The sequence below is a fragment of the Brienomyrus brachyistius genome, chromosome 4 (assembly GCF_023856365.1).
Source record: "Brienomyrus brachyistius isolate T26 chromosome 4, BBRACH_0.4, whole genome shotgun sequence".
Lineage (NCBI taxonomy): Eukaryota > Metazoa > Chordata > Actinopteri > Osteoglossiformes > Mormyridae > Brienomyrus > Brienomyrus brachyistius.
Genome location: NC_064536.1, coordinates 9,704,080 through 9,732,016, shown reverse-complemented (window position 1 = coordinate 9,732,016; position 27,937 = coordinate 9,704,080). Strand labels below are relative to the sequence as shown.

Here is a 27,937-nt window from a genome sequence, read left to right as displayed (position 1 = left end):
TGTCGAGTCCATAATGTTAATTTAGAAATGTGCTAATATACAGTGACAGTGTGATTATGGTTCTTCCATCCTTTAAGAGATTTGCAGTTGCTGCTATCATTTGACGCTCTCTTTGGCTGCTATGACACTCCCTCTGTAAGCACCTTAATTAGCTCTAGCACTTGGCCATTCCTTTCACTGCTCTTCAGTGACACTGGGACCCCTCCCCCAGCTGTCCCAACTCCCTGCCAGCGGTTTATTAGAAGCAGTAACCCGACTCTTCATTGTCTCCTAACATGGGCTATTATTGGACTGGGTTTCAGCATCTTATTTGACTGAAAGAACAAATGGATGCTGCTAACCCTAACCTCTCTTCTCTGAACTTTTTATAGCATCGCAGCTGCTCTTTCATTTAAGACTTGAGGTTGAAAGTTAAAAGAACTGGCGTGGAACAAGTTCTACAAAACCAAACCCAATGACCACTTCAGAAAGAAGTTAATCATATCCATTATGACAAGGTCTTAGACGAAGCACGAGAAATTTGTATTTATAATTGTATACAACATTTATACATTGACGTTGCCTTATTGTCATGCGACAATGGAAATGCATCTCATTTGCACTAATTTCACATGCTTAGACCTTAGAATTGTTTCTCCACAAAAAGGTCAAGGCCACACAAGGCCGTATTCCATCTCAGAGCAGGTGCAGGCCGGCCAGAGGTGAGAGGTCGTCACGGGAATATTTGTAATGTAAGCAGGATCTCAGCAGTGCGAAGATTTGCATCAATAGGGGATCTGCAATTAGTAACCAGCACGACTCTCCCTCCTGTTCCTCATGAAGGTCTTAACAGGCTACTGTGATGATGATGAGGACCTATGTGACAGACTGTACTCGGGATCGGGCACCAAAGAGGCGAGGAGGTAAGGGCACGTTCCATGCTCATTTGAATTTTTTATTTTGATGAAGAAGACAACTTGACTTTACAGGCAGTGTTATGATAAACTTTGGTAATTTTTTTTGCAGAATTGTATAATTAAAATTAATAACGTTAACATTAAAGAGTACAACTGCTTTCACTTAGATCCTTATACTTCCTGTGATTAGTAATGTAGGGCAAAATAGCATGCTTTTTATTTTTTGTCTTATTTATTTATATATTTATATTTATAATTTATATATATTTGTACATACGCATACACATACATACACTGAAGAGCCAGATCATTACCACCACCCAATGAATAATGGCGATTATCTCAGAACAATTGCGCTAATCATGATCTGAGATATATTAAATGGCAGTCAGTTTTCTTGGGTAACAAGTTGGATGCATGAGAAAAGGGCATAAAAATCTGAGTGACTGGCAAGGGATATAATGCCAGTTGATTGACTGACCTATATAACTGGTCTAGCCAGTTTCCTCACTGTGAGGTACTGCTTGCTATGAACTACTGCCGGCTGCTCTTGATTCCTAGATTTCCCTGCATGCTTGCCCCCCCCTCTTGTGCTTGATCCAATAATGACCACATACAGCGTCTTAAGAACATAAGAAATTTACAAACGAGAGAAGGCCATTCGGCCCATCAGGCTTGTTTGGGGAGAACTTAATTAGTAGCTCAGAGCTGTTAAAATCTTATCTAGCTCTGATTTAAAGGAACCCAGGGTTTTAGCTTGTCCTACACTAACAGGAAGACTATTCTATACGGTGGGTAAAGAAGCGCTTCCCTCAAATTCATTTTGAAATGTTCTCCCGAATTTATTTGCAGTCTTCAATTTATTGAAGCTTAAGCTATTCGACATTTATTTTGGTTGTCAGGGCCCTTGAAGCTTTGAAGTTTTCCTGTCAATTGCATTGAAAAGTGGTTAATTTCTCAAGGCTTCAGCTGCTCAGTAGAGCGTCCTGTAGATCAAAAGAGCTTGTAGATGGATATGATGTAACACACAGGCTGGCACACATAAGGTCATCAGACCAGTGTAACGGTGATTCAGTATTTTTGCACCGTTTGTAGTCTTAAATCTGTTTAGTTTCTGTTCATTTCTGTTTAGATGGTCTCATTCTGTTTAGTTGTATTTCTTAAATAAATGTCTTTACCTCACATGTTTGTCCCCAAATGGTATTGAATTTTATAATAAGATTATAATGTTTCAGTAGGGCGGCATGGTGGTGCAGTGGTTAGCACTGTATGGGGCGGCATGGTGGTGCAGTGGTTAGCACTGTTGCCTCACACCTCTGGGACCCGGGTTCGAGTCTCCGCCTGGGTCACATGTGTGTGGAGTTTGCATGTTCTCCCCATGTCGTCGTGGGGTTTCCTCCAGGTACTCCGGTTTCCCTCCACAGTCCAAAAATATGCTGAGGCTAATTGGAGTTGCTAAATTGCCCGTAGGTGTGCATGTGTGAGTGAATGGTGTGTGAGTGTGCCCTGCGATGGGCTGGCCCCCCATCCTGGGTTGTTCCCTGCCTCGTGCCCATTGCTTCCAGGATAGGCTCCGGACCCCCCGCGACCCCGAAGGATAATCGTTTTGGAAAATGGATGGATGTTTCAGTTGTGTGTCCCAACTCTTAATGTTGTTGTCTTCTATTAAACTGGTAAAGCATCTGATAATAGTGCTATTACTACGAGTGTTCCAACTATTGTGAGTGAGTAAGAAGAGATTTGCTTGTGTGACTGGAATGGTCATATGTAGAACAATAAATGTGTGAAAAGTAAAAAAGTAAAAACTGTGTTTCTGTTTCTCAGCATGTCATTTAAATGACCATCTATTTCTATTTAGCAGAGCCCCCTCACCATCAAGGAATCAAATCCCGGCCTCCCAAGTGACAAGCAGGGTTACTCATTTCTGTGGATCAAAAGGATCATCATGTTACAAACAGCTGTATTTATAACATATCAGCATTACAGCTCCCTGTTATATTTCACCTTTATTAGTTGATACCATGTGAAATGTCCTGGGAGGGATTTTGGAGCCGGCTCCATCTCAAACTGTCGGTCATTACTCACTTATTGCCTAAATAAGAAAGTACTATGGGGAAACAAGCCAAAACCATTCTGTGAGTGACAATACCTTAGCGCTGGGGCCACCCATGGGGCAGTGTGGCGAGTTGGAGCGGTATTGGCGGGTGTAAATAATTTAGTGTCGTTGTCATATCTTGTCTTGTTGCTGTGTAGTTCAGTAATGTCACATGTAGCATTAATTGTTATACATAGTGGGGTGCGTGTGCTAACTGTGTGTGGTGTGGGTAGTTGGGGTGACCTGTACAGTGGGCAGTGTGTGTGTGTGTGTGTGTGTGTGTGTGTGTCGTTAGGAGTGAATGGTGTACATATAAAAAATGCCACCTTGTGGTTGAGTAAACATTGTTCACTGCCTCATCGTTTACCACAAACATGCTGCATCTGTATAGCACAACATTCATTAGCAACTTTATGGAAAATAATAAGCACAAAATCGCTTATAATAAGCAGAACTGGAAACACTGAACCCAGTCCACTTTTACCTCATAGTCCCTAAACGAGGCTGCAAACCTTATTGACGCCGTGATTCAGTCAATAAATACACGTCTTGATGGAGAACTTTGGCAAAAAAATGAATGAATGTTACATTTACAGTATATAGTGCTTTTCGGAAGCAAAGGGGAGCCACTTCAGCCACTGTCACTGTGTGGCCCCCCACCTGGATCAGGCGACTTCAGTCATTCTGTGCCAGTGCCCTCACCACATAGTGTTCTGAGGGGCAGGTGAGAATTCGCCAGTTGGAAACAGCAAATAATTATTGTAGGAGGCTGTATGTGATTTTTAGCCCGAACATTGGGATAGCACCCCTACTGTTTCAAAAGTATGTCTAGGGGTCTTTTTTTTAACTCAGAGGGTCAGGACCTCAGTTTTACATTTTCATTCAAAAGATGGTGCCATTTTTCCAGCACAGTGTCCCCATCACTGCATTGGGATCCACACAGACCACAGGGCGGCCCGACCAGTTGGGCGAACCAACACCTTTTCCAGCAGCAACCCATCTTTCCTAGTTGGTCTCGCATCCAAATACTGGCCGGTCCCAAGCCTACTTAGCTTCAGGTGGATCACCTATTCTGAACTGCAAATGGTGTACCTACCACAGATGCATACAAGCCTCGGCTTCAACCTCACCATGATACACCCTAAATGTGCAAGGCCTCCGTTCGGTCTATGTAGGATTTGACTGCAAATGGAGATGAAGCCAGTTTGACGTTGATTATTTCCTCCTGTTCTGGTGCCCTGCCCCAAAGATTTCTCATTACAATGCGCAATAAATTCATATTCTTTTATTACATATTTCTAGAAAGTATTTTGTAAATATATTTTGGGTATTTACTGTTACAAATTGGTGAGGTTTTGATATGTGAAGATTGATGGATAGTCGTATAATGCTCTTTAATATTTTCATGAATGCTCTTAAGCTATAATTACTGAATAATATTGGTTGTTTATCTTATCTTCTAATAGAAATGCATGTCTTTCCAGTGATATATAAAAAAAAAATTGTTAAGACCAAAAGAAAGCCATTCAATTCAAAACCATTAAGAAGGGTTCACATAGAAAGGAACGGGGTTCGAATTTTAACGGTGGACATGGTGACAGTCTCTAGTAATGACTTTTATAAATAGTGGGGTCAATGAAGAGAGCTTTGTGTCAGTTGCAAAAACGTTTTATTCTACAAAGATACAACGTGGGGGGGGGGGGGACTAGCACACGGCATGCAGGTTCTCAGGAGGCGCCATCCGAGAGCTTTACTCTTCATCATGGCCTTTCTGTAATGGGAAGGTGGGATTGGGACCGTGGATGACAGAAAGAAGGAGGAAAGTGAGAAGACTTGGTAACATAAGCACCACCATTGCATCAGACCTAAATTACATGATACATTAGTGTTCACATTGGACCCTTACAAGGGTCTCTGTTGATCCTTTCCCCTATTTTTGTGTTATTCTGTATAAATGATATAGTCGTGTATCACTCTCATGGAAGACGCCTTGGGGTGACTGCTGTGAAAGACTTTGTAGAAAAATAAGACTGAATCGAACTGAAACCGTGAGGATAAGAGGCAGACTGGTTCAGTGGCTGCAGTTTTGTGGACACCAAGCAGATCCGTGGAAGTATAGAGGGAGATAAAAAGTCAAAAGAGGCCAGTGATTTACCAGTCCATCTATATCCATATTCTCACTAATCTGCATGTGTTATGGATAATGACGCACACAACAAGGTCATATATATATATATATATATATATATATATATATATATATATATATATATATATATATATAAGTGACTTGCGGGGCTCACTCTCAGTGGAAGTATCGTAGTTTGGAGGCTGGAATGGAGCGATTGCTCCTTTGCATCACAGGTGGATCAGTGATTTCATAATGGATGCTGCCATTTCAGAGTGGAAGGGAGCGGTACTGGGCAATTTCCACTGAGTGGAGGCCCTGGAGCACACCCAGGAGATACCAGAGCCATTATTTATCTCAGCTGGCTGGGGAACATCTAGGATTCCCCCTGAAGAAGCTAAAGCCAGGAGAGAGCGGCCTAGCCTGGCCTGTTCGGAAGCCTTCGCCTTTAGAAGTGGCATGATTATGCACACAAGCGAAAGACACAGTTATAGCATGCAAACGTCCAAGCATGTTTCCTTTACCTTGGAGCTGACGTCGCGACTCTTGGCGCGCAGCTTGTTGACCTGCGACTCGGCGATGTCGGCTCTCTCCTCGGCCTCGTCCAGCTCGTGCTGCAGCTTGCGGAACTTGCCTAGGTTGGTGTTAGCTTGTTCCTCCTGGGTCACGGAAATATGGACCACAACACATGATTGGCCTGAGGAATTATGCTGTGTGTATTAAGGTCCCCATTAAGACATATAAAATATAATCTATGTGCAGTAGCGTGTGGTACTTGAATAATTGTACTTTGTTGCAGTACTTAAGTATTATTTTGGAAACTTCGTATTTCAGTTATTACCGATATTAGTAACCTTCGCTTTCTACTCAAATACAATTTTAAAGAAATTCTACACTTTGTACTCTAATATACTTCTATTGACAGCAGCCGTAAATTGCATTACATTTTGCATGGACAAACTATCACAGAAAGGGCAGTGCCGCCTGAAAGTAATTGTACCAAAATGACTAACATTTACCACCACTTTAGTGTACATGTAATACCAGCTAAAAACTTTTGTTGCTTAATTAATGTTAATATCAGATGTAATGTAAGACTTACTCAAGTGGTATCTTAATGAGTGGCTTTCTATGTTTACTAGTCATATTCCCAGTAAGGTATCTCTCCTTTTACTCAAGTTTGGTTTTAAGTTACTCTGTCTGTATACTTACAGCTTCCTCTGCAGTCCGCTTGTACGATTTCACCTTCAGCTGCAGTTTGTCCACCAGATCTTGCAGACGGGCCAGATTCTTTCGGTCCTCTTCAGTCTACCCATTTAGAAAATGTGTCAATGTAAAAAATCGAAACCATTTTTTATATATAACCAGATTTCTGCATGTTGCTCTCCGTGACAGAAAAGTAAGTGAAGAACAGAGAAAGGCAGGACAGACCTGATAGGTGAGTTCCTTGATGCGTCTCTCATATTTGCGGATTCCCTTTATAGAATCACTGCTTTTCCTTTGCTCAATTTCCAGTTCATTTTCAAGCTCTCTCACCTGCAATTCACAAATGAAAAATCATTACCCACAGAAATCGGTATTGTAGAAGAGCAGTGAATGTTAATTGCTTTGTAGTCTGCAGAGCAAGATATCAGTTACAAACTAGATACTCACACGAGCCTCCAGCTTCTGCACCTGCTTCTTGCCCCCCTTCATTGCAATCTGCTCGGCTTCATCCAGCCGGTGCTGCAGGTCTTTGATCGTCTGCTCCATGTTTTTCTTCATGCGCTCCAGGTGAGCGCTGGTGTCCTGCTCCTTCTTCAGCTCCTCCGCCATCATGGCAGCATCAGTGATGGCTTTCTTGGCTTTCTCCTCAGCATTCCTACACTCCTGCACAGCCTCCTCCACCTCAGTCTGAAGCTGGGATGTATCGGCCTCCAGCTTCTTCTTCTGGTTGAGCAGGCTGGTGTTCTACACAGTCGGAGAGATGTGGGACAATGGAGATCCCCAGTGAAGAACACACTATATCATCTAGACTAGGACTAGACAGATATAATTCTTATATAATTCTTTCCTTACCTGGGAGTGCAGGAGCTGCACCCTCTCGCTGACATCCAGAAGCTCCTGTTCAGCCAGCTTGCGACCCCTCTCTGTCTGCTCCACCATGGACCTCAGCTCCTCCAGCTCTGCCTGCAGAAGGTTGTTACGTCTCTCTACGATGGCGATGTTCTCTTTCAGGTCATCATTTGCTCGTAGGGAGTCATCCAGTTGCAGTTGAGCATCCTGAAAAATTGTGCATTACATCTGTTATTGAAGGAGAAATGAAGACTGTGCAATTATGAAATAATAGCATAAAAATGATTACAAAGTGATTTCCCCTAACTCACCTACAGCATGTACTGTGTACTGGGAAAAAAACAAAACAGCAGATTGGTAGTTTACCTTCATATGTGCATGGAGACTCTTCAGTTGCTTCTGAGCCTCAGCTGCCTGTCTGTTGGCCTGGCTGAGCTGGATCTCCATCTCATTGAGGTCACCCTCCATCTTCTTCTTCAGCCTAAGGGCTTCATTCCGGCTCCTGGTTTCTGCCTCCAGGGAGCTCTGCAGGGTATCTACCACCCTCTGTTGGTTCCTCTTGGCCTGTTCCATCTCCTCATCCTTCTCAGCCAGCTTGCGTTCAATATCAGCCTTTACTTGACTGAACTCAAGCTGGGCTCGCAGGATCTTTCCCTCTTCGTGCTCTAGAGAAGCCTACAGGGGTGGATATACATATACCTCCATCCATTGATCTTCCAAGTGCTTATACTGAGCAAGGTAAATGGAGAGTCCAAGAGCCTAATATAAGGCAGCAGTACACTCTGGACTCAGTGCTAGTCAATCACAGTAAACATGCATTTACCATTATAACACACTAATGATACAGTAACAGTTGCCTAAAAAACCCAACTTATTCCTTAATATAATGCTATAGCAATGTCTCCATTGCTATCTGCCAGTCAACATAACATAGACAGGCACAAGTTTACTTTTAACAGCATAATAAAAGTAGATTGACTACCAACTATAGTAATCAAATTATATTCCAGATACATTCTGCATTACTTACCTCTGCTTCTTCCAGGGCAGCCTGTATCTCAGCCTTCTCCTGTTCCAGTTGTTTACGGATCTTCTCCAGTTCATGGATACTCTTTCCGCTCTCACCAAGTTGCTCAGTCAGATCAGAGATTTCCTCTATTGAAAATAGGGATAGCAATTTAAGATACCATCCACCCATCTTTTAACTGTTTATCTGGTGCATACCCTGAATAGAGCATCAGTCTGTCATAGGGAACATACTCAGATACACAAAATCATACTCTATGGGCAAATCAACTAGCCTAACCGCAAGTCTTTGGACAACAGGAGGACACTAGAGTACCTGGAAGAAACCTGTACAATAGGGAAAACATGCAAACTCCACGCACAGTAGGAACGGAGGCGTGAGGCTGCCACAGCACACCTGGAGGATTTCTCATATTTATTTAATAGAATGTATTTTAAAACTAAGGGATTTTTGAAAATGACCTTGCAGGTTCTTATTCTCTCTCTTCATCGTCTCCAGATGATCCAGGGATTCTTCATAAGAGTTCTTTAGCTTGAACAGCTCAGTGCTCAGAGACCTGGCCTCCTTCTGGGAGCTCTCCAGCTCACTCTGAGACTCCTCATACTTCTGCTTCCACTCAGCTAGGACCTGACAACACATGCATCAAGACTTTAAGAATCAGCTCTGGGATTTACCTTTACATTGCAGACACTCCTGTTCCTCATTATTACCTTGTCAAAGTTTCTTTGCTTCTTGTCCAGAGCGGCAGCAGCTGCGTTGGATCGTTCTACATCCACCATGAGATCTTCAATCTCATTCTGCAGCCTGTGCTTGGTCTTTTCCAGCGAGGAGCATTTAGCATTAACAGCTTCCACAGCCTCTTCTGCATCTTGCAGACGCTGAGCCAGTTTCTTCCTGGGCAGAATGGATGGGGTGGATGCTGTTTAGTTTGCTGTCACAGCACAGCCATTCACATTTATAAAAGTACTTTACTGTACTGACTTGGCTTCTTCCAGCTCCTCGGTCCTCTGTATGGCATCAGTCTCATATTTTGTCCTCCACTGAGCCACCTCAGTGTTGGCCTTGGAGAGACTACGCTGCAGCTCCCCCTTGGCCTCCTGCTCCTCCTCATACTGCTCCCTCAGCAGGTCTGAGTCGTGGCGAGCAGACTGTACCGCGTGGGCCAGTGCATTCTTAGCCTGGTATATACAGAAAAATGGTACAAAAGGTCAGGTTTATTGTATAGTGTTTACTGAATTATACATATGCAGGATCTTATGATTTACCTTGACTTCTTCTTCCAGTTGTCTTTTGAGGTCCTCAATCTGTTGAGTATAGGACTGTTTTCCTCTGGTTAACTGGGAGACGAGTGCATCCTTCTCCTCTAGCTGCCTAGCAAGTTCTCCTGTAATGCAGAAAAATGTTGAGAATTGTATACTCTCCACTTCTTGGTCATGGTAGTGTGTAATGGACATACTTACCATTTTCGGTCTGAAGCTTAGCCTTTTGCATGGTGAAATCATTGATGCTACGTTGACTTTCTTCTGCTTTCGTTCTGTATTCACTCATCTGGTCTTCCAGGGTTCGACACATTTTCTCCAAATTTGTCTGAAATGCGTATTTGAAATTGAATAATTCTGATTTTTCTGTATTGTGTCAATTTTAATTTACAGTTTTTCTGAGTTGCTAAAACACAAAACCTCATTCTTGAAACAAAATTGTCAAACTCTTATTTATCAGATTATCACTCTGTTGTAAACAGTGTTTGCCTAGTTAAATACAATTTTCACCTGAGTAACCCTTTTTGAAAAACTTTAAACACATTGTCATTCACCAAAATATATTTTGCACCCTGGTGACTCAGGCCGCTAAAGGCAAACACAGCAAGCACACGGCAGTCATCATATAATGTCAATGACACAAAACTGTTCACACATGTTTGTAAACATTTGAGGAAGCCAGTTAGTGACTAGAACAGAGAATATGTGCCAGATGAGAGTGCCATAGAGTGCCATAGAGTGCCATAGAGTGCCAAAGAGTGCCATAGAGTGCCATAGAGTGCCAAAGAGTGCCATAGAGTGCCATAGAGTGCCATAGTACCACATTTCAATGTGAAGGCATGGAAGGGTCACAACAGAGGATTCTTCCCCCCTTTCCTAGCAAGCGAGAACATTGCCTGTGATGTTGATGGAGTACTCTGTCCTGGCAATGCCCTGAGACTTGATGATGAGGTAGAATCATACATTCAAAAGACGTCTTTTCAACATCTCATAAGACATTGGAAATATGTCCCCTGGGTAGGCAAAATGAAAGTTCATAAGATGCCTTCTAAATGTCCAATATTGTGTCGTGCACCTGTCTTGCATGTCCACAAATGTCCAAAAAAAATCACCTAGCAAGACATTCGAATATTGAACTGCATATCTATGTTCAAGCAGAGTCACAGTCAGATGTTTGATGATGCAGACATACAGATACGCTACTGGACTGACTGACGGATTATAGATATGGTCTACACATCTGGAAGATGCCTCATGTTTGCTGGAATGTATATTCTTCCTTGACTTTGGCTTGGCAGTTGTACTCTAATGTGCTTTTCATTTGGATATTTTTACTTTGTCCTCTACAGTTGTGCAGATGGTTTCCAATGTTGCTACTCAACATGCAAGACCATATGCATTATGCACTTCTCTACATGCTATGAACCATTTTCTTTTAGTGTCATGGATGATCAGTAGTGCTTATGTACCAACGAGCGTTGTGTGTCATCTGAAAGGAGTGCTTGGTTTTGAGCAAAGATAAAGTTTTGATTCAATTTCATAAGAACAATGATAGGTTTTGTTAATGTAATTAAATGAAAATTACATTTTGTGTTTGCCTTTTTGAGAAAAGGGATGGAAGATAACAGGAAATGTGGCTTAGCAATTGAGAAAAACTGTAAAGCACGAAATTGCTACTGTGTTACTGAGGAGACCCCTCCTGACCTTAGCCTTCACAGTCTGTTCCATGTTGGAGACGACATCATCCAGCTCCAGCCGTAACTCGCTCTTCTCCTTCTCCAGCTTCTGCTTCACTCTCTGCAGGTTGTCAATCTGCTCGCCCAGGTCAGCCACACTGTCGGCGTGTTTCTTCCTCAGTGTGGCTGCCGTGGCTTCGTGCTGCAGTGTGGCCTCTTCTAGGTCTCTGCGCAGTTTCTGAAACTCTGCCTCCCTCTTCTTGTTCATCTCGATCTGGGCAGAAGTGGCTCCACCAGCTTCCTCCAGCCTCTCGCTGATCTCCTCCAGCTCCCTGGACAGGTCTGCTCTCTGCTTCTCCACCTTGGCACGGGCAGCTCGCTCTGCTTCCAGCTCCTCCTCTAGCTCCTCAATGCGAGCCTAAAAGTTTATTTTTGAGGGTTATTCGAAAGTTTCGTTTTTCTATACCATAGACTGTGATTTCCTGTTTCTTGGAGTTTTCTATAGTCGTTTACACATTGTCAGTGCAACCTAAGACAAAATCGCTGAAACCCAAAATTCGAATCACCCTCCCCCAGTTTGAATATTTTTTCAAAGCAATGCATTTTGCATTTAAATGTTTTTGTCCCGCAGTAGTGTCTGTCTGTCCATAGATACTCGAGTAAGCAGTTCACATGGAGTTTTACTGGCTACTATATTATCTTTAAGTGTAACATTAAAAAAAGGCTTAAAAGGCACTACAACAGCTGGCAGTGTTTTCCACTGAGCACATCAGCATGCTAGATCACTGAAAGGGACATGCATATATTCATGTGTTTATAATTGTGATAGAAAAAATACCATTTTGAGACTGGATTGCATAGTTTTGATAGCACTTTCATTTTGCAAGAGACGTGAGATGTTCTGTTCTTTGTGTTGTTAGTGAGGGTCGTGTGTAGAGTTTTGAGAAAATGGGAGTTTGAAATTAGTCGTATAAACAATTATAAAAAGCTGTAACTACTTAAAGATCACCTGCAGTTCTTTCAGCTTCTTCTGGAGTTGTGCACCTACTGACTGCTCATCTTCAATTTTACTGTTGAGTTGACTTATCTCAAAATCTTTCCTGCAATGAGGAAATAGATCTATTTTAAATATTGTACACATTGTCCCATATATTCTTTAATTACGGTATGCAGTATAAATTTACTTCTTTAGCCTCTCTTCAAGCTGCTGCTTGTCATTCTCCAAGTCCATCACATTTTCCTGAGTCAGCTTCAGATCACCCTCTAGCTTCCTTTTGGCTCTCTCAAGATCCATTCGAACCTTCTTTTCTTGTTCGAGAGAACCTTCAAGCTGGGGTTTAGCATAACATGTCAGACTTTCGTTTCACAGACTACGTGTCTTCATTCTTCTCAGAAATGGTTTCCCTCACAAATAAGTTCTTGAAAAGTTAATGTGTTTCTTTTATGTTCATTAAGAAACTCACATCATCGACTTGCTGCTCCAGTTTAGCCTTGGCCTTGGTCAGTGTGTTGACTTTGTCCTCCTCACTCTGCAGGTCATCCAGCGTTTGCTGGTGAGCCTCTTGTAGAGCTTTCTTCTCCTTTGTCAGCTTGGCAATAATTTCATCCAGAGCTGCCATTTCCTCAGTCAGGTTCTTCACCTGTGTACAGACCGCTGACTGTCAGTATGCATGCTTCCCCATATTCATTCTGTAGATCATCATCACGAGAGACTCTAACCTTGTTCTCAGTTGCATGCTTCTCCTTCTCCACTTTGGCCAGAGTGAGCTCCAGATCATCAATGTCCTTCTTAAGCTCAGAACACTCATCCTCCAGCTTCCTCTTCTTAGCAGTCAGCTCTGAATTCATCTCCTCCTCATCCTCCAGTCGCTCGGTCATCTCCTTGACTTTGGCCTCCAGCTGAATCTTGTTTTTTATCAGTCCTTCACATCTTTCTTCAGCATCAGAGAGGTTATCTTGCTCCTGACGTGAAAAAGTATGCAATTATAGATTCACACTTATCAAAGCATAACAGTAATTATTCATGCATAATATATAACCTGTAAACATAAGCATATTTTACAATTTTATACATTCACACATACAGTCTGGACTTGTAACTGCAGGTCATTCTTCTCTTGGAGAAGAGAGACCATCTTCTCTTCTAGCTCCTTCCTGCGGGCCTCTGACTTTGCATACGCCTCTTTCAGTTTCAGGAACTCCTCCTTCATATTGGCCATCTCCTTTTCAGTCTCAGCGGATTTAAGCAGAGGTTTGATTTTGAAGTAGAGCTTCATCCAGGGCCAGTTTTTCACACCCATGAAGGCCCGGATATTCCACTGGATCACAAGCAAGGAATCCCTATGATTTGGAACAAAACACACTTAGCTGCTGGCTGCAGGTTTCCGTGCACATGAACTAAATTTGCACATTGTGCTTTTTTATTTTTATTTTTTTTTTACCTTCGCTCAACAATTTTTTGGAACTCAACCCTTGCGAGAAGGCCGCGTGCTCTAGCCTGGATGCCTGTCAATATCAGTGCCAAACGGTCATCCCTCATCTCTTCAAGCTGACCTAATAAACCGGCCTTGAAAAAAACCTGGAAGAATGAAATAATGCCTGTCATTCCTTTTTCACTCCTCATTCAGATGATTATTTTTTCAGCCTGTAAATGCGCCTCTTTACCTTGGTGTGTCCAAATCTGTACTGCTGATGGTCAATATCCAAAGAGCCCAACAGTTTTTCTGCCCCCTTTTTGCTGTCAATGAACTGCCCCTCTGGGATGGCTGCAGGGTTGAGGATCCGGTATCTGCATTTGGACAGTAATTGGCAGCAGTTTACGACAATCTGTTTTTGTTATTTATGTTTCGCATTAGTTATAGTGAAGCCGGTACTGTGAAAGATGGAGAAAAATGATTATAAGGTGTGAGATAAATGCACAAGGTTGTGTTTTCTTGCTGTTTGAAGATCTTGAAATTTATATTATAGCCACAGGTACACAAGGCTATGTGATTTCACCAGTTCTGTTGATGGGGACCTAAAGTAAATATGAATGATGCAAGGAAAAATAAACGTTTGCGTTTTAGGAGATATTGCTCGTATTTTCATAAATTATTATGCAGTGTAGTAAATCACCAAAATAGGTTCTATGGTAAGAGAGACAGACCTCTGTTTGAAGTCTCCGTAGAGGATCCTATTTGGGAAGCCCTTTCGGCAGATCCTGATGCCTTCCAGCACACCGTTACAGCGTAGCTGGTGCATCACCAGAGGGTTCTCCATGGCCCCGGGAGTCTTGGTCTCATTGGGGATGATGCAGCGCACAAAGTGAGGGTGGGTTGACCTCAGGTTTGTCATCAGCTTGTTCAGGTTCTCCTAAAATGGGAAAAAAAACAATAACAGATTAATTTCCAGGTTCTGAGAAGTGTATTATGTTAATTCAGTGAATGAGATGGCATTAAGGAGATCAGGTATGCTGAACTGGTTCTCACGCTCACCCTGTGCAGAGCCGACACAGTCTGGAAGGAGGATCCCTTCTTCTTTCCTCCTCCTTTACCTTTTCCTCCAGATTCTTGTGCTATATTAAGATGGAAGAAAAATGTTTGGTTGCTGTCCTAAATAGTTATTTGTTTACAACTTCAGCTGTATTTAAATTACATCACAACTGTAAATTATTTAACGGACTCCTATCTTTATTAGATAGGTACCTGAATCTGCCCCTGCATAGTTGGCAAACAGCATAGCCAGCAACTTGAGCGATGATTTCTGGTACAATCCCACCACAGTCTCATTCAGAGGGTCCTTGTTCTTCACCAGCCAGTTGGTAATGTTGTAATCAACAGTGCCAGCATAGTGACCCAGGGCAAAATGGGCCTCTGGTTTCCCTTTAACAATCCTGGGCTTCTGGAAGTTGGCAGATTTTCCCAGATGGTTGTCGTACAGCTTTGCTTTGAAGGAGGCATCGCTGGCCTTGGGAAACATGCACTCCTCTTCGAGGATGGACATGATGCCCATGGGCTGATGGTAAGGGAATTGAAAATGCAAATACACTGATTATTCAAAAGGATTATCTGAACAGAGAGTTTTCTATGGATTTTGAAAGTTAGAAGACATGCTTATTATGGACCATGGTTACAAAAACTAGACGATGCATTTCATTTTCAAAACTTCTTTCAAACCCAAGCAAAAATGTTGTGTATAACATACCTTTTCGATGAGATCAATGCAAGCCTGCAAGTCCATGCCAAAGTCAATGAACTCCCAGTCAATGCCCTCTTTCTTATACTCTTCCTGCTCCAGGACGAACATGTGGTGGTTGAAGAACTGCTGCAACTTCTCATTAGTGAAGTTAATGCACAGCTGCTCAAAAGTGTTGAACTGCAAGAGATTTACAGGCATTGATATTTTCTTCATGTTATTTAAAAATACATCAGCATTCGAATATTGAAAGATTTGAAAAAGGTATAGTTTTAGAGGAACTCACGTCAAAGATCTCAAAACCAGCAATATCCAGCACACCAATGAAGTACTGGCGAGGCTGTTTGGTGTCCAGTGATTGGTTAATTCTCACCACCATCCACAAGAACATCTTCTCATATACTGATTTTGACAAAGCACCAATGGCATAGTACACCTGTAATGGAAAAATGAAGATTTTAGGGAAAACTCTGGGATTAAGATACCATTTGTTGTTGTTAAATGCTTTTCTTTTACAGCATTAAATACTTACCTGCTGGACATTTTGTCCTTTGGTGACCCACTCATTTCCTACTTTGACCCTTGGGTGACACAAGCCCTTGATGAGGTCAGCAGAGTTCAGGCCCATTAGATAAGCTGATTTGTCAGCATCTGACCCAAACATGTAAATACATTTAAGTACAAAGCAGCAAGAGTTTCTAAATTGCCAGTGAAAAACCCACAACCCACACGCTCACAAGAATCATAATCATTAATATAACTGGATCATTAAAATACCTTTATCATTAATAAAACTGTTTTTTTACACAGCAGACTCACCCTCAGTGCCATCAGCTTCTGCCTGCTCCTCACGCTGTTTCTGCTTGAACTTCATGTTGCCATAGTGCATGATGGCGCCAATCAGCTTGTAGATGCCATTCTTCTCTTCCTGAGTGAAGCCCAGCACATCAAAGGCATCCTGAAGGGAAGAGACAAAATGCAATTCTCTGCTTTTTATGATATGCAACCTGCATAGAAAGGCATATCTTCTTAAATAATGAGGTTCTCACGTCAGTCGCAATCAGCTCTTCAGCATCGTCGATAGACGCTACAGTGGTTTCTCCTTGGGAGATGTAGGCATAGTCGTAGGGGTTGTTGGTGATGAGCAGCATCTCTAAGGAAAATATAAAAAAAATTAGCATCTACTGATGTAGATACCAGACGATTCTAGAATGGAACAGACATCTCTACTTACCCAGCAATTCTGGTTTCCTTTGTGAAAGAATCTGGTAGAAGATGTGATAGTCTCTCTCAGCCTTGAGCTGAAATGTCACACGGGACTTCTCAAGAAGATCTGGGAGTAAGTAAGAAAATGTATTTATCTAATATGTGGGTCTCTAAGCAGCCCATGAGCAATTTACAACAGTTAAAAATCACAAGTCTCCTTACAGGTTTCAATATCAGCAGATGCTAGTTTTCCACTGGCAGCAAAGTGAATTCTAATGAACTTGCCCTAATTAGAAAAGAAATAACGTGAAATGTAGCAAATATGTCTTAGTTAAATATTTGAAGCTCATAATCATTTTTAATCTTGTAAATAATACTCACAAATCTTGAGGAGTTGTCATTCCTGATGGTCTTTGCATTACCAAAGGCCTCCAGGGCTGGGTTGGCCTGGATGATTTGATCCTCCAGGGTCCCCTAATAAAAGAAAAAGCAGCTGTCATCTAACAAGAATTAATTTTTAAAATGACTCTTTATTGACTCATATGTGCGAGTGATAGTAGAGGTGGAGACTTGGGTCACATAACTCGCAACTCAACTCAGACTCAAGTCACAAATCTGATGACTTGTGAGTCGGCTCTGCAACAATGATGGAGAGACTCAGACTCGATTTAGACTTGAGGTCAAAAGACTCCAGTCAGTATTTGACTTGAACCATAGAACTCGAAAAGACTTGAGATTACTGTCCCCATCTGAATACTGTAATGTTATTTTTTTCAGTCTATATTAATTGTCTACTGTCTGCATTTTAATTTTGCTGAACGCAAGATCTCCTGAGATCGTTTGTTGAGAAAATGCATCACTCTCTGCATGTATACAGACCTAAAAAATGCACGAAGACAACTGTAATGGAATGGAGACTCTCTTTTCAACCTGTCTCTGTCAATGAAGGACATAACTTACATGATACTGTTTCAGGTTTTTGCTTCAGCAGGTTTTTGATTCAAGGATACAATACAATTAATGCGGTCTTGCAAATTGTCTGATTTTAGATAGTCAGATGTGTGATTTCCAATTTCCCATTGCGTAAAAACACGGACAGAGGTGGGGACTCGAGTCACATGATTCGCAACTCAACTTGGACTTGAGTAACAAATCTGATGACTTGTGACTCGACAGCAAAAAATGACAGAAAAATTTGGATTCGACTTGGACTTGGAAGCCGAAGGCTCAAGACTTGACTCAGACCTGCACTGAATTGACTTGAGACTTGACTTTACTCACTAAGGAGTGACCTGTTCCCATTTCTGTGTGATAGAGGTTAGGTTTGGCCTTTTATTTGAGTGTGTTAATGTAATAATCACTTTTCCCAAGACCCTGCTTAGGATAAGAGGTTGGAAGATGGACAGTATTCACTCTTCATCGTGAGTGAGGGGGTTTACCTTTTTCTCTTGAGCTGCATCCTTCTTCCCAGACACGGCAGCAATGCTAGCAAAGTACTGAATGACCCTTTTGGTGTTCACAGTCTTTCCAGCACCAGATTCTCCACTGAGCGTAGAAACAGATTATATATTATTTTATTTTCTTTGTCTGTCTTCTCACCGCGATTTTGACCGAGCTGAGGTCCCTCATGTCACCCTCTTTAATGCAGCTGTCTTCAGACTTTCACCCTACTTGTCAGAAAGTATGAGCGGCAGTTGTGTTTCTTTGATATTGCTTCACCAAATATCTGTCATTATTAGCTAGAACACAGAATTAGCGAACAGCCAACACATCCCTTGTAAAACATTTGGCAGAGATGCTCCTAACGCTCTTGCTCGGAGACATAAAGCAAATAGAGCAAATTACAAAGCCAAGATTGCACCGGTGATCAAAGCCAAATTATTCCAGCAATTTTGCAAATTTGTATATTGTATATAAAGGTGTACGTGATATATTTAAATGAGCATATTAAAGATAATATTGTTTAAAATGAAACAATACACAAATATGCCAGGCCATTACATAAGTAATGGAATATGTGTAGTATGAGCCAAAACAGTTTAAAATACTCACAAAAAGCTGTATTAAGACAAATAATGAGAAACAGACTCACGTGATCAAGATAGACTGGTTTTCTCTGTCTGGCAGTGGGATAAATAGACATATTTTCATATAAATAGACAGATTTTTTTTAAATTGTTGCAAGAAAACCGTTTTTCAAATATCAACATGAACATTATTATAATCAAAGTACATGACGAAGAGTTTTTACCTGACAGCATGTACTGATAAGCGTTGTCGGAGATGGAGAAGATGTGAGGAGGAGCTTCAGTTCTCTTCTTTCCTCTGTAAGCAGTCACTACAGCGGGATCATAGACTGGCAGCCACTTGTAGGGGTTGACAGTGACACAGAAGAGCCCAGAGTAGGTCTGCAGGGGATACAGACCAAATAAGTCAGTATGTTTCTGCTGGATCTGAAAGGGTGAGCTGAGCAAAATGTGTATCTGCGGTTCTACACTCACGTAGATCATCCAGGCTGCGTAACGCTCTTTGAGGTTAAACAGCACGGCGGGCTCATGCAGGAAGGTAAACATCGCCATGTCTTCGATTTTATCGAACTTGGGCGGGTTCTGAGGATTGACATCAGCCTCCTTCACAGTGACGGTCTATAGGCAGAATCAGTTATTGTAACTGTGAACATCTCAACATATGAAGCCTGACTAACACTGTGCACAGTTTAGATAGGTATCAGTAATACGAAATCAGCCAGCCCATCGTAACTGGATTCATTCTACACATTTTCATTCAATTTGTGTTACAGAACTTGTGCTTTTTGGGGAAAACAATACTATACAGTCATATCCCACAAATGGAACAACAGAAATATTGAGCTGCGTTTTTGCAGGAAAAATGTTCATTTTAGTTATTTACAAATAAGTCACTTATATACCTTCCCCTGCTCTGTCTGAGCAGTTACTTTGTCTCCATCTCGGCTGGTAATGGTGGCCTTGACATACTCCACTTCAGCATCAGGCACAAAACATTCCTTCTTCATGTCGAAGGGGCGAGTTTGTGCCTCCAGACGTTCCTTGTCGGATTTCCGCAGGTAGGAGGCCGCTGCCCCAAACTCCTCCATCGCTGCATCCCCCATGCTTAATGTCTGTTATGTATATGTCATCATTAGCTTGGAGTTTCCTTATGATATAGATTTATTGTTTGAGATTTTTTTTTTTACACAAATGCTAATGACCATGACAGATTATCCACCACAAATCTGTGGAGCTTTCAAATAGCATCTGAAACCACATATTGTTTCATACATTTGCATGAAATAAACAGCACCATGGAGACACCTGTTGTCTATAAAAAAAAAATTTAAGAACACAAATGTGTGTTCTATAGATAGACAACGATACTAAACCATATAAGATAAAATAATTCAATTGCATGTCCTTATTTTTGTAACATTTTATTATAAAGCACAACTCTGAACACATGTAAATGAAGCACTTCAGTCACCTGATTCATTAGCAAATACCCACAGCTTTCAGAATTACAATTGATTAATAAATGCAGAAAGCCTTACCTAGTTTTGCAAAAGTGGCTTTTAAGTCTTTACCCTGTAAAACAGTCAGAGAAAACAAGCAAATATTGAATACGTTTGTAGAACCAAGCAGTTGAGTAGTAAACAGCAAACCTACTGTAAACTGAAGCTGTTGGATAAGTCAGGTAAAATTGCATATCAAATTCTGCTATTGTTCTGCTATATCGTTCTGCTATAGTTATTAAAATAACATTCTTGCATAAACAAAATACAAAGCCTGAGGTTTCCTTAATAGAGTCTAACAGACTTTCACCTCGTACCTTGCTGTAGTGAGCTTCCTTGAGTTGAGTAGCTCATCTGATTTTTATAAAGAACTCCCTTTCCTAATTCGGTGGTGCTTCATGAATCATGAGCGTCACGTTCTCTATATGGGAAGAGACAATGTCTCAGAATGAAAAGTGTGGCACTATGCACTCACAGTCATATCAAATTTTTATTTTCTTTGGTCCTAGTTTTATTTTTACAACTGTGACTCAGAGATCATCTTTCTTCAAGAGGTAAAACATATTCATACAGCATCTTGTGGAATTAGATATAATTGTAACAAACAAGAGATAATAGGGTTCTGCCTTTTATTTTGATTTATAAAACCGGGATTTAGTCTACATTAATTCTGTAATAGAATATACAATACAATTTCATTCATTTCTTTGACTGCAATGTAACAGTAATATAGGGCAAATAAGTCTTCGAACACTTCACAGCTTTTAGACTTTTACCTGAATCTTTTATCGTATTTAACATAATTGTTTATTTGCAGTTTCATGTCTCTATATGCAATTACAAACCATTGTAGTAATCGAAACAATGTAATCTAAAAAAATCTATGGTAAATGATGCTATACCGTGCACCATGAACCTGTACAATGATCATCTTTCTTTTTCAGGCGTTTAAAACATAGCAATTTCATTACGCTACACCTTTTGAACTTACTTCTTCGAAAGTTGTTTTAGGCATGAAAAACAATAAGGTGGCAAGTATTAAATTGTTCCTAAATTGATTCGGGTGCAAACGCAGACCAAGGTCAGCACAAAGTCACATAGTCCACTTGGTTTATCACCCACCAATCATCTCAAAGCTTGACAGAGCATGCTACTTCTAGTGTCATTGTTACCCATGTTGCTGTCACTGCATTGTTTCCTTCAATGTATCCTTGAGAACAAAGATAGCCTTGTGAAATTCCTACTGAGTGCCACCCATTGATTGAGGAGGACAGCTTGTGAAGAATAGTGAGGTCTAGACTTCAGTCATTGCAGCTGTGTATGATCACTTAACCAGGTGACCTTTGTTTAAAGGTCTATGGGGACATAAATAAAGACATGAAGCCATAAAGTAAAGCTTAGAACCTTAAGTTTGTTTTGTATGCTTTTTAGGCTATAATATCAAATTAAATGAAATACAGTCGTAATACATTACATCTAGAAATCTAATTTGGTTTCTACCCAATTGTGAGGTTGAGGTCAAATTAACTGGTTCCCTAATTGCAGGTACATTCATCACAGAAATAGAAAATTCAACTTGATTGTGTCATGGAATGAAGACGCTTCATGCAACAGAAGAAAAAAGTACTTTAAGAAAGAACTGTAACTGCAAGATTGAAACGATCCTGTATTTGCCATTGAACGAGTACAGTTAACATATCCCATCATGCTCTCCTCTGACATACACACACACATTTGGTCCCCACAAGGTAAGGTATACCTGGACTGCACACATGCGCACACACACACACACACACACACACAAACATACACAGAGTAAGTACTAGACAGTTAAACCACAAAACAAGGTTTCAAAAATGGCGGAATCTCATGAAATTGAAAAAGCACAAAAGTACAATTGTACTCAAGGCATACTAAAAAATATAAAATATAATATAATATAGTGAACATCAACTGTATGTAGCAGCCGATAATGTAAATGACATCCTAATAGTAATACATTTCTCAGTACTTATTATACTAAAGGTCACGTAATTGGCCAATAATGTAATACATTTTGCCAATAATGTTATTACATTATTAGCTATTTATTACATTTGTTGACTTTTAGTATATTATGTTATTGGCATGTTATTAGATTATTGGCAGTACATTAACTGCACCTTCATAATGCATTCATAGAACATTCATAGCCATGTAAATATACCTTAATACCCTAACATACTTTAACAACTTTAATATACGTTAATAACTAATATTATAGGACAATAATAAAACATTATTCAGACTCGAACTCTAACAAATAACTAACTTGAAATGTTTGTAAGTCGTTATTCAACATCATTTTAAGGGTAAAATAATTAGGACGCTGGGAGTACGCAGGCTAGGCTGCTGCGCGGCGGGAGTAGCGGCCGGAAGTCGTACTACCTGGAATTGGCGCGCAGAATTTTTTTTTGTTTTGTGGAGACCAATTGTTGTGGACTGGAAACGGGAGCCCAGTGAACACAATTTGGACTCACAGTGCTCTTCGTTCGTATGTCTGAAAGTTCGTAAGTAGAGGAGCGTCTGTAAAGTTAAATGGTAGATAAACCTGTTGGTGCTTTTTCGTTCTTCTAGGACTAATGCTTGTCTGTTCCCCATGTCTTGTACTAGAAGGGTGCTATTCACCTTTCTTTGTCCAATGGTGCAAATGAGCAGTGAAGAAATACTGTAACAACAGACACGGTGCTAAGTATCAGGTCAGGAAATAAAACAAAATGTTAAGGCAAGTGCAAGATTTCTGTCATTGTGACACAGACCATAGAAATAGCATGAAGGCGTCTGCACTCTGGCTTCCGTAGCTGTTAGCGTCTGTGACTGTCTTTCCAAGCCAGTCAACACCCCGAGGACCCTTAGTTAGCACTAGCATTTGGTCATGACGCTGTCTTCTCCTCGCTGACACTTTAAGCAGCTGTCCATGGGCCTATTTGGTGGTGCACTAACAGGTGAGCGGCCACCCTGACACAATGGCAACTTAGCTTTGCACTTGACAGATGCCGCAACATGACTCCAGATCATCTTCCTATTATTAGTGCTCATTTGAAAGGCAGAAAGCGTGATTCTTTTCACCTGTTTTTATTTGCTTTCCCGTTGAACTTCTCGGATATTGTTCTACGATCCAGACACCAAATTGCCTCATTCCAGCGCTCACATATAAAGAAAATGTGAAAGCGCTTGAAAGCACATTTGATTCCATCTTAGTTTGAAATCAGAGGAATCGGACGCTGGATGGCAATGAGTAGGTGCTGACTTGTATGCGGTGTACTACATCTGATTGCAGACGCAGAATGAATGATAAAATGTGAGGGGTAATGTAATTGTTGACCTCCCAAAGAGATACAATTCCGTCCTCCTTCTGGCAACTTTATCATTCCCAGTTGAGTGTTGGAGTTTGCGAGAAGCACAGAACGCTCACAGATGTTAACTAGGACATCCCCCACTCACGTTTACTGATGACATCACACATCACTTTGGACAATTGGCAACTGCATAAATTAGAATAATTTATAAAACACTTCCAAAATAAAAATAATGCAATGAAATTAGAACATATTCCCTACTGGATTTAAAGCCTTTTTTCCCCTAATGAAATATAGATAAGGGCATAAATTATTGGGTCACAACACAACCTTGTGAGGATTTATGCCAAGAGAATAATTCTGTAGTATCCATCATCTTGCACTATGTGTTTTTTGTTCTTCTCCTGATGGCACAAACAGATTTCAGGACGCGGAGGGATGGCACTCAACAGTGGGAACTACAGGGCACATTCGCAGGTAAGGTGTGCAGTTTGTTACGGATTTTGCTATTCATTTCCATAGGAGACCATATTGAGATCAGAATCAGATTTGGTAAATCAGTCAACTTATACGTGTCAAAATGAATGTAGCTTAGTACGAGATTTTATTTTATTCATTATAAGCTGTTACATATATTTCATTATTATCTATATCGGGGTAAAGGGAAGAAAGAAATCCATTGATCGTTTTTTGACCTAATATAACACAAATTGATCCTTGAAACTGATATGTTGCGAAAGCAATTTATAATGCAAAAAAAATGTATATATTTGCCTAGAAAAGAAACAAAAATACAAAAAAAAAAAAAAGATTTTAAAAATGTTGTGTCGATGATTTATTAATATTATATGCTGTTCTGATATCCCTAATACATGATAATGGGGAATATTAAGGTTTTGTATATGTAATACAAAAGTAATATATACAAATATTTATATAGTATGTAATCTTTTTTAGTCTGTCGGAAACACATTAAGTAAGCTTTGCTTATTGTAACATTGCAGATATGTATCTGTATACACTCACTATATTCACTCAGTTTGTTAAGTACACTTTGCTATCACCAGGTTGGGCCCCTTTTGCCTTCAGAACTGCCTTAATTCCTAGTGGTTCAACAAGGTGCTTGAAACATTCCAGGGAGACTTTTGTCCATATTGACATGACAGCATCACACAGATGCTTTAGATCTGTCAGCTGCATCCTCATGATGCGAATCTCCCGTTCCACCACATCCCAAAGGTGCTCTATTGGATTGAGATCTGCTGACTGTGGAGGCCATTTGATGAGTGAACTCATCGTCAAGTTCAAAAAACCAGTCTGAAATATGAGTTTTGTTACATGGCATGTTATGCAGCTGTAAGTAGCCATTAGAAGCTGGGTACACTGTGGTCATAAAGGGACATGGTCAGTAACAATGCTCAGGTAGGGTTAGGGTTAGCACCAAATGATGCTCAATTGGTGCTAAGGGGCCCAAAGTGTGGCAAGAAAATATCCCCCACACCATTACACCGTCAGCAGCAGCCTGAATTATTGATACAAGGCAGGATGGATGCATGCTTTCACATTGTTTACACCAAACTCCCTACCATCTGAATTTTGCAGCAAAAATCGAGATTCATCTGACCCGACAATGTGTTTCCAATATTTCCAATGTCCAATTTTGATGATCCTGTGCCCACTGAACCCTCAGTTTTCTGTTCTTAGCTGACAAGAGAGGCGCCCAGCGTGGTCTTCGGCTGCTGTAGCCCATCTGCTTCAAGGTTCGACGTGATGTGCGTTCAGAGATGCTCTACTGCATACCTTGGTGGTAACAAATGGTTGAATTACTGTTGCCTTTATATCAGCTTGAACCAGCCTGGCCATTATTCTCTGGCCTCTGCCGTCGCAAGGCATTTTCACCCAGAGAGCTGCCGCTCTTTGGATGTTTCTTTCTTTTTCAGCCTATTCTCTGAAAACCCTGGAGACGGTTTGCATGACAAGCCTGGTAAATAAGTTTCTGAAATACTCATGCCGCTCAACCATGCCGCGTTCAGATTTAAAGTCACTTTAAATAACCCCCTTTTGGTGTTTGATGTGAGCATTAACTGAAGCTCCTGACCTGTAGCTGCGTGATTTCATACACTGTGCCACTAACCTCAGAAATTCAATCAGAAAAATGAAAAAAAGAGAAAACAAAATACAATACTCTGCAGTCTTAGGCAGTGAAAGAGGACGATACTGTAAATGATCTTCATGTTGGTGTGAATCTATATTACATCTGTATAGGTGTGTTAGCTTAGCATTTCAAAACCTCTCCTAAAGTCATCCCAGCGTTTGCAGTGACCACCCAACACCCATGTATTTCGAAACTCACCCAGCAACAGACCGTGTATGACTAATCAATACTTCATTACCTGAGAAAAAGTTTGGGAATGGAATTGGGGTTCTTCTGGCCAAGCAGAAGAAATTCCTGCTAGTTTTTATTTCATTACTCTTAATTTGCATATAATCTAATGTTGAATTGTGCTTTTGGTTCTGAGCAAATATACACTGACTACCCAGATAAACGACATTTTCTTTGGGGTGGGGGCAGGGCTGGTCATCATCGTGTAGAAAATAATAGCAGTGTGTGTATGTGTGCATAGTCATGTATATATTGCATTGCGGACCAAGCGTCCCCACAATGTGATTAAAAACCTGCTATTTTGACCCTGTGAGGACATTTTTCGGTCCCCACAAAGGCAAATTCAGGTTTTTTAAAAATCTGTGAATGCAATCAAAAATCTAAAAATGCCAGATGTCTTGTACTTTGCTATCTTTAGCGCTTGGTTAAAGTTGACATGAATGGAGAGTCCCCACAAAGATGAATACATGGCCACATATGTATATATGTGTTTGTGTAAATACACTTAAGCCTGGTATTGGTACTATTTTCATATTGCTCAATGTAGCAAAAAGGAAGGGAACAAGGAAACCTGTCAACTAAATATCCCCAGAAATGATGCTCTTTAAATTCTGGCATAAAGCAAACGCAATGGAAGCAATGCACTTATTCTCAATACTGCCAGCTGTCTGCGTGGCCATATGCAGGCAAAGAGTTTCATACATTCCCCTTTTATTAAGTTTGAATTGATTCACTATTAAAACCTATGCTGTACAGCAGCTTAAAATATTTACAATAGAACTATAAAGATTGTCGTACTTCAGGAGCTGGCTAATTAAACACAATTGCTAATTGTCATGTTTCTTTTTATATACTGGTTCAGGAAATACACAGACAACAATCGAGTTTTGCTTAATATCTCCATCATTAAAATATCTTTTACACAGCGACTATGTGCAGTTATTATACTTACCGTGTCGTCCAAGGTCGTTATTGTTTATTCGTTTCCTAGACAGCTTGTGCAGCCAATCTGCATGGCAGGGGTTAACCCTGTCACAATGTCTCGCATGAAATAATCCATGGATATTGACGTTAAATTAAATTTAGCCTCCCTTCACAGATCACAGTATTGTAGGACTAGTGCTTGTTTTGTCCCCTCCATGAATCACCACTGCACTGCGGTGGAGGGGTTTGTGTCTCCCAATGACCCTAAGAGTCCTGATGTCGGAGGCAACACGCTCTATGAGGGTCTCCAAAGGCAAATTGGTCCTAAGTGATGGGTCACACTAAGTATTATTTCAGTGACGAACTAAAGGATCCAGAAACCTGACTCCAAACAGGTATACAGTACCACGAGGATGGACTGAGCTGCTAGAAAGGGACTGGACCCTATTTCACTGTGGGGTTTCCTTGGGCCATCAGGCAGGTGTGGGTTTCTCATAGTTCCCTGGTTCAGAGCTTGTGCATTGGAATTCGCCTGAGTGAAAGACAGGGCAGCTTCTGTTTAACTTTGAGTCGGGGATGGGTTCTGACTATTGTCCTTGTCTATGACTAAACACCAGAAAAGAGTATCTGGCTTTGTTGAAGACTTTGGGTGGTATGCTGGTAGACAGCCCCTCTAGGGACTCCATTGTTCTACTGGGGGACTTTCACACTCACATGGGTAACCGGAAGGATATGACTGAGAAGAATGTCCTGCCCGATCTGAACCCCAGCTGAACTGAGCTGTCAACTGGCCACCACCTAGTGGTGAGTTCAATCAGATGGTAAGTGAAGATAGTCACACCTGTTAGACCTAAATGTATAGTGAGCATGTGCAGGGTGATTCTGGCAGAGGCCCCTGAACAAGAGAACCTCAACTCACAGCTCCAGCAGAACTTCTCTTGCCTTCCAGAGGAGGCTGGAGACATTGAGGCGAGTGAGCTATGTTTAATATCTCCACTGTTGAGGTGTCTGTTGTGGCAGCAACCCCTGAACCAGCGGTAAAGGGCACTGTCAGCCTGAAGAAGGAGGCCTTCCAAGCTTCATTAGCTTGTAGAACTTCAGAGGCAGCTGACAAGTACCAGGAGGCCCAGCAAAGCACAACCTTACAGTTATGGAAGCAAATTTAAGGTGTGGGACGAGTTCGGTGGGGCTTTGGAAAATAACTTTCTTTTGTCCTTGATGAGATTCTGGCAAAGTGTTAGGAAATTCAGG

The 27,937-nt window shown here is 41.1% G+C and overlaps 1 protein-coding gene and 1 long non-coding RNA gene across 2 annotated transcripts; one reads left to right on the top strand and one right to left on the bottom strand.

The window, feature by feature from the left end:
* The first annotated feature begins 709 nt into the window (after window positions 1–709).
* Window positions 710–26,691, top strand: LOC125740888 (uncharacterized). The gene is made up of 3 exons (XR_007397805.1): window positions 710–902; window positions 23,800–23,856; window positions 25,084–26,691. It is a non-coding gene; the product is annotated as an uncharacterized LOC125740888 (long non-coding RNA).
* Window positions 4,638–20,377, bottom strand: LOC125740885 (myosin-7-like). Its single transcript, XM_049012687.1, has 39 exons — window positions 20,359–20,377; window positions 20,081–20,114; window positions 19,445–19,654; window positions 19,017–19,160; window positions 18,767–18,923; window positions 18,608–18,635; window positions 17,955–18,060; window positions 16,897–16,989; window positions 16,738–16,801; window positions 16,544–16,642; window positions 16,359–16,462; window positions 16,129–16,267; window positions 15,842–15,960; window positions 15,596–15,745; window positions 15,319–15,489; window positions 14,820–15,129; window positions 14,610–14,689; window positions 14,282–14,487; window positions 13,801–13,924; window positions 13,578–13,714; window positions 13,221–13,476; window positions 12,856–13,098; window positions 12,600–12,776; window positions 12,321–12,466; window positions 12,146–12,236; window positions 11,165–11,554; window positions 9,662–9,788; window positions 9,467–9,585; window positions 9,183–9,379; window positions 8,912–9,095; window positions 8,663–8,828; window positions 8,205–8,329; window positions 7,541–7,849; window positions 7,178–7,381; window positions 6,773–7,069; window positions 6,551–6,655; window positions 6,332–6,427; window positions 5,644–5,778; window positions 4,638–4,762 (listed from the first exon to the last, which is right to left on the bottom strand). Exons 3-39 carry the CDS (start codon window positions 19,643–19,645, stop codon window positions 4,742–4,744), a joined length of 5,820 nt encoding a protein of 1,939 aa, XP_048868644.1. The 5' UTR covers window positions 19,646–19,654; window positions 20,081–20,114; window positions 20,359–20,377; the 3' UTR covers window positions 4,638–4,741.
* Window positions 26,692–27,937: the final 1,246 nt, after the last annotated feature.

Coding starts and splice junctions, on each gene's coding strand:
- LOC125740885 (XM_049012687.1), bottom strand. CDS start 19,645: ATGGGGGATGCAGCGATGGAGGAGTTTGGGGCAGCGGCCTCCTACCTG. Junction 14,690..14,819: donor CTATGCAGGGGCAGATTCAG/GTACCTATCTAA, acceptor ATCTTAATATAG/CACAAGAATCTGGAGGAAAA. Junction 4,763..5,643: donor GTCGCGACGTCAGCTCCAAG/GTAAAGGAAACA, acceptor TTCCCATTACAG/AAAGGCCATGATGAAGAGTA.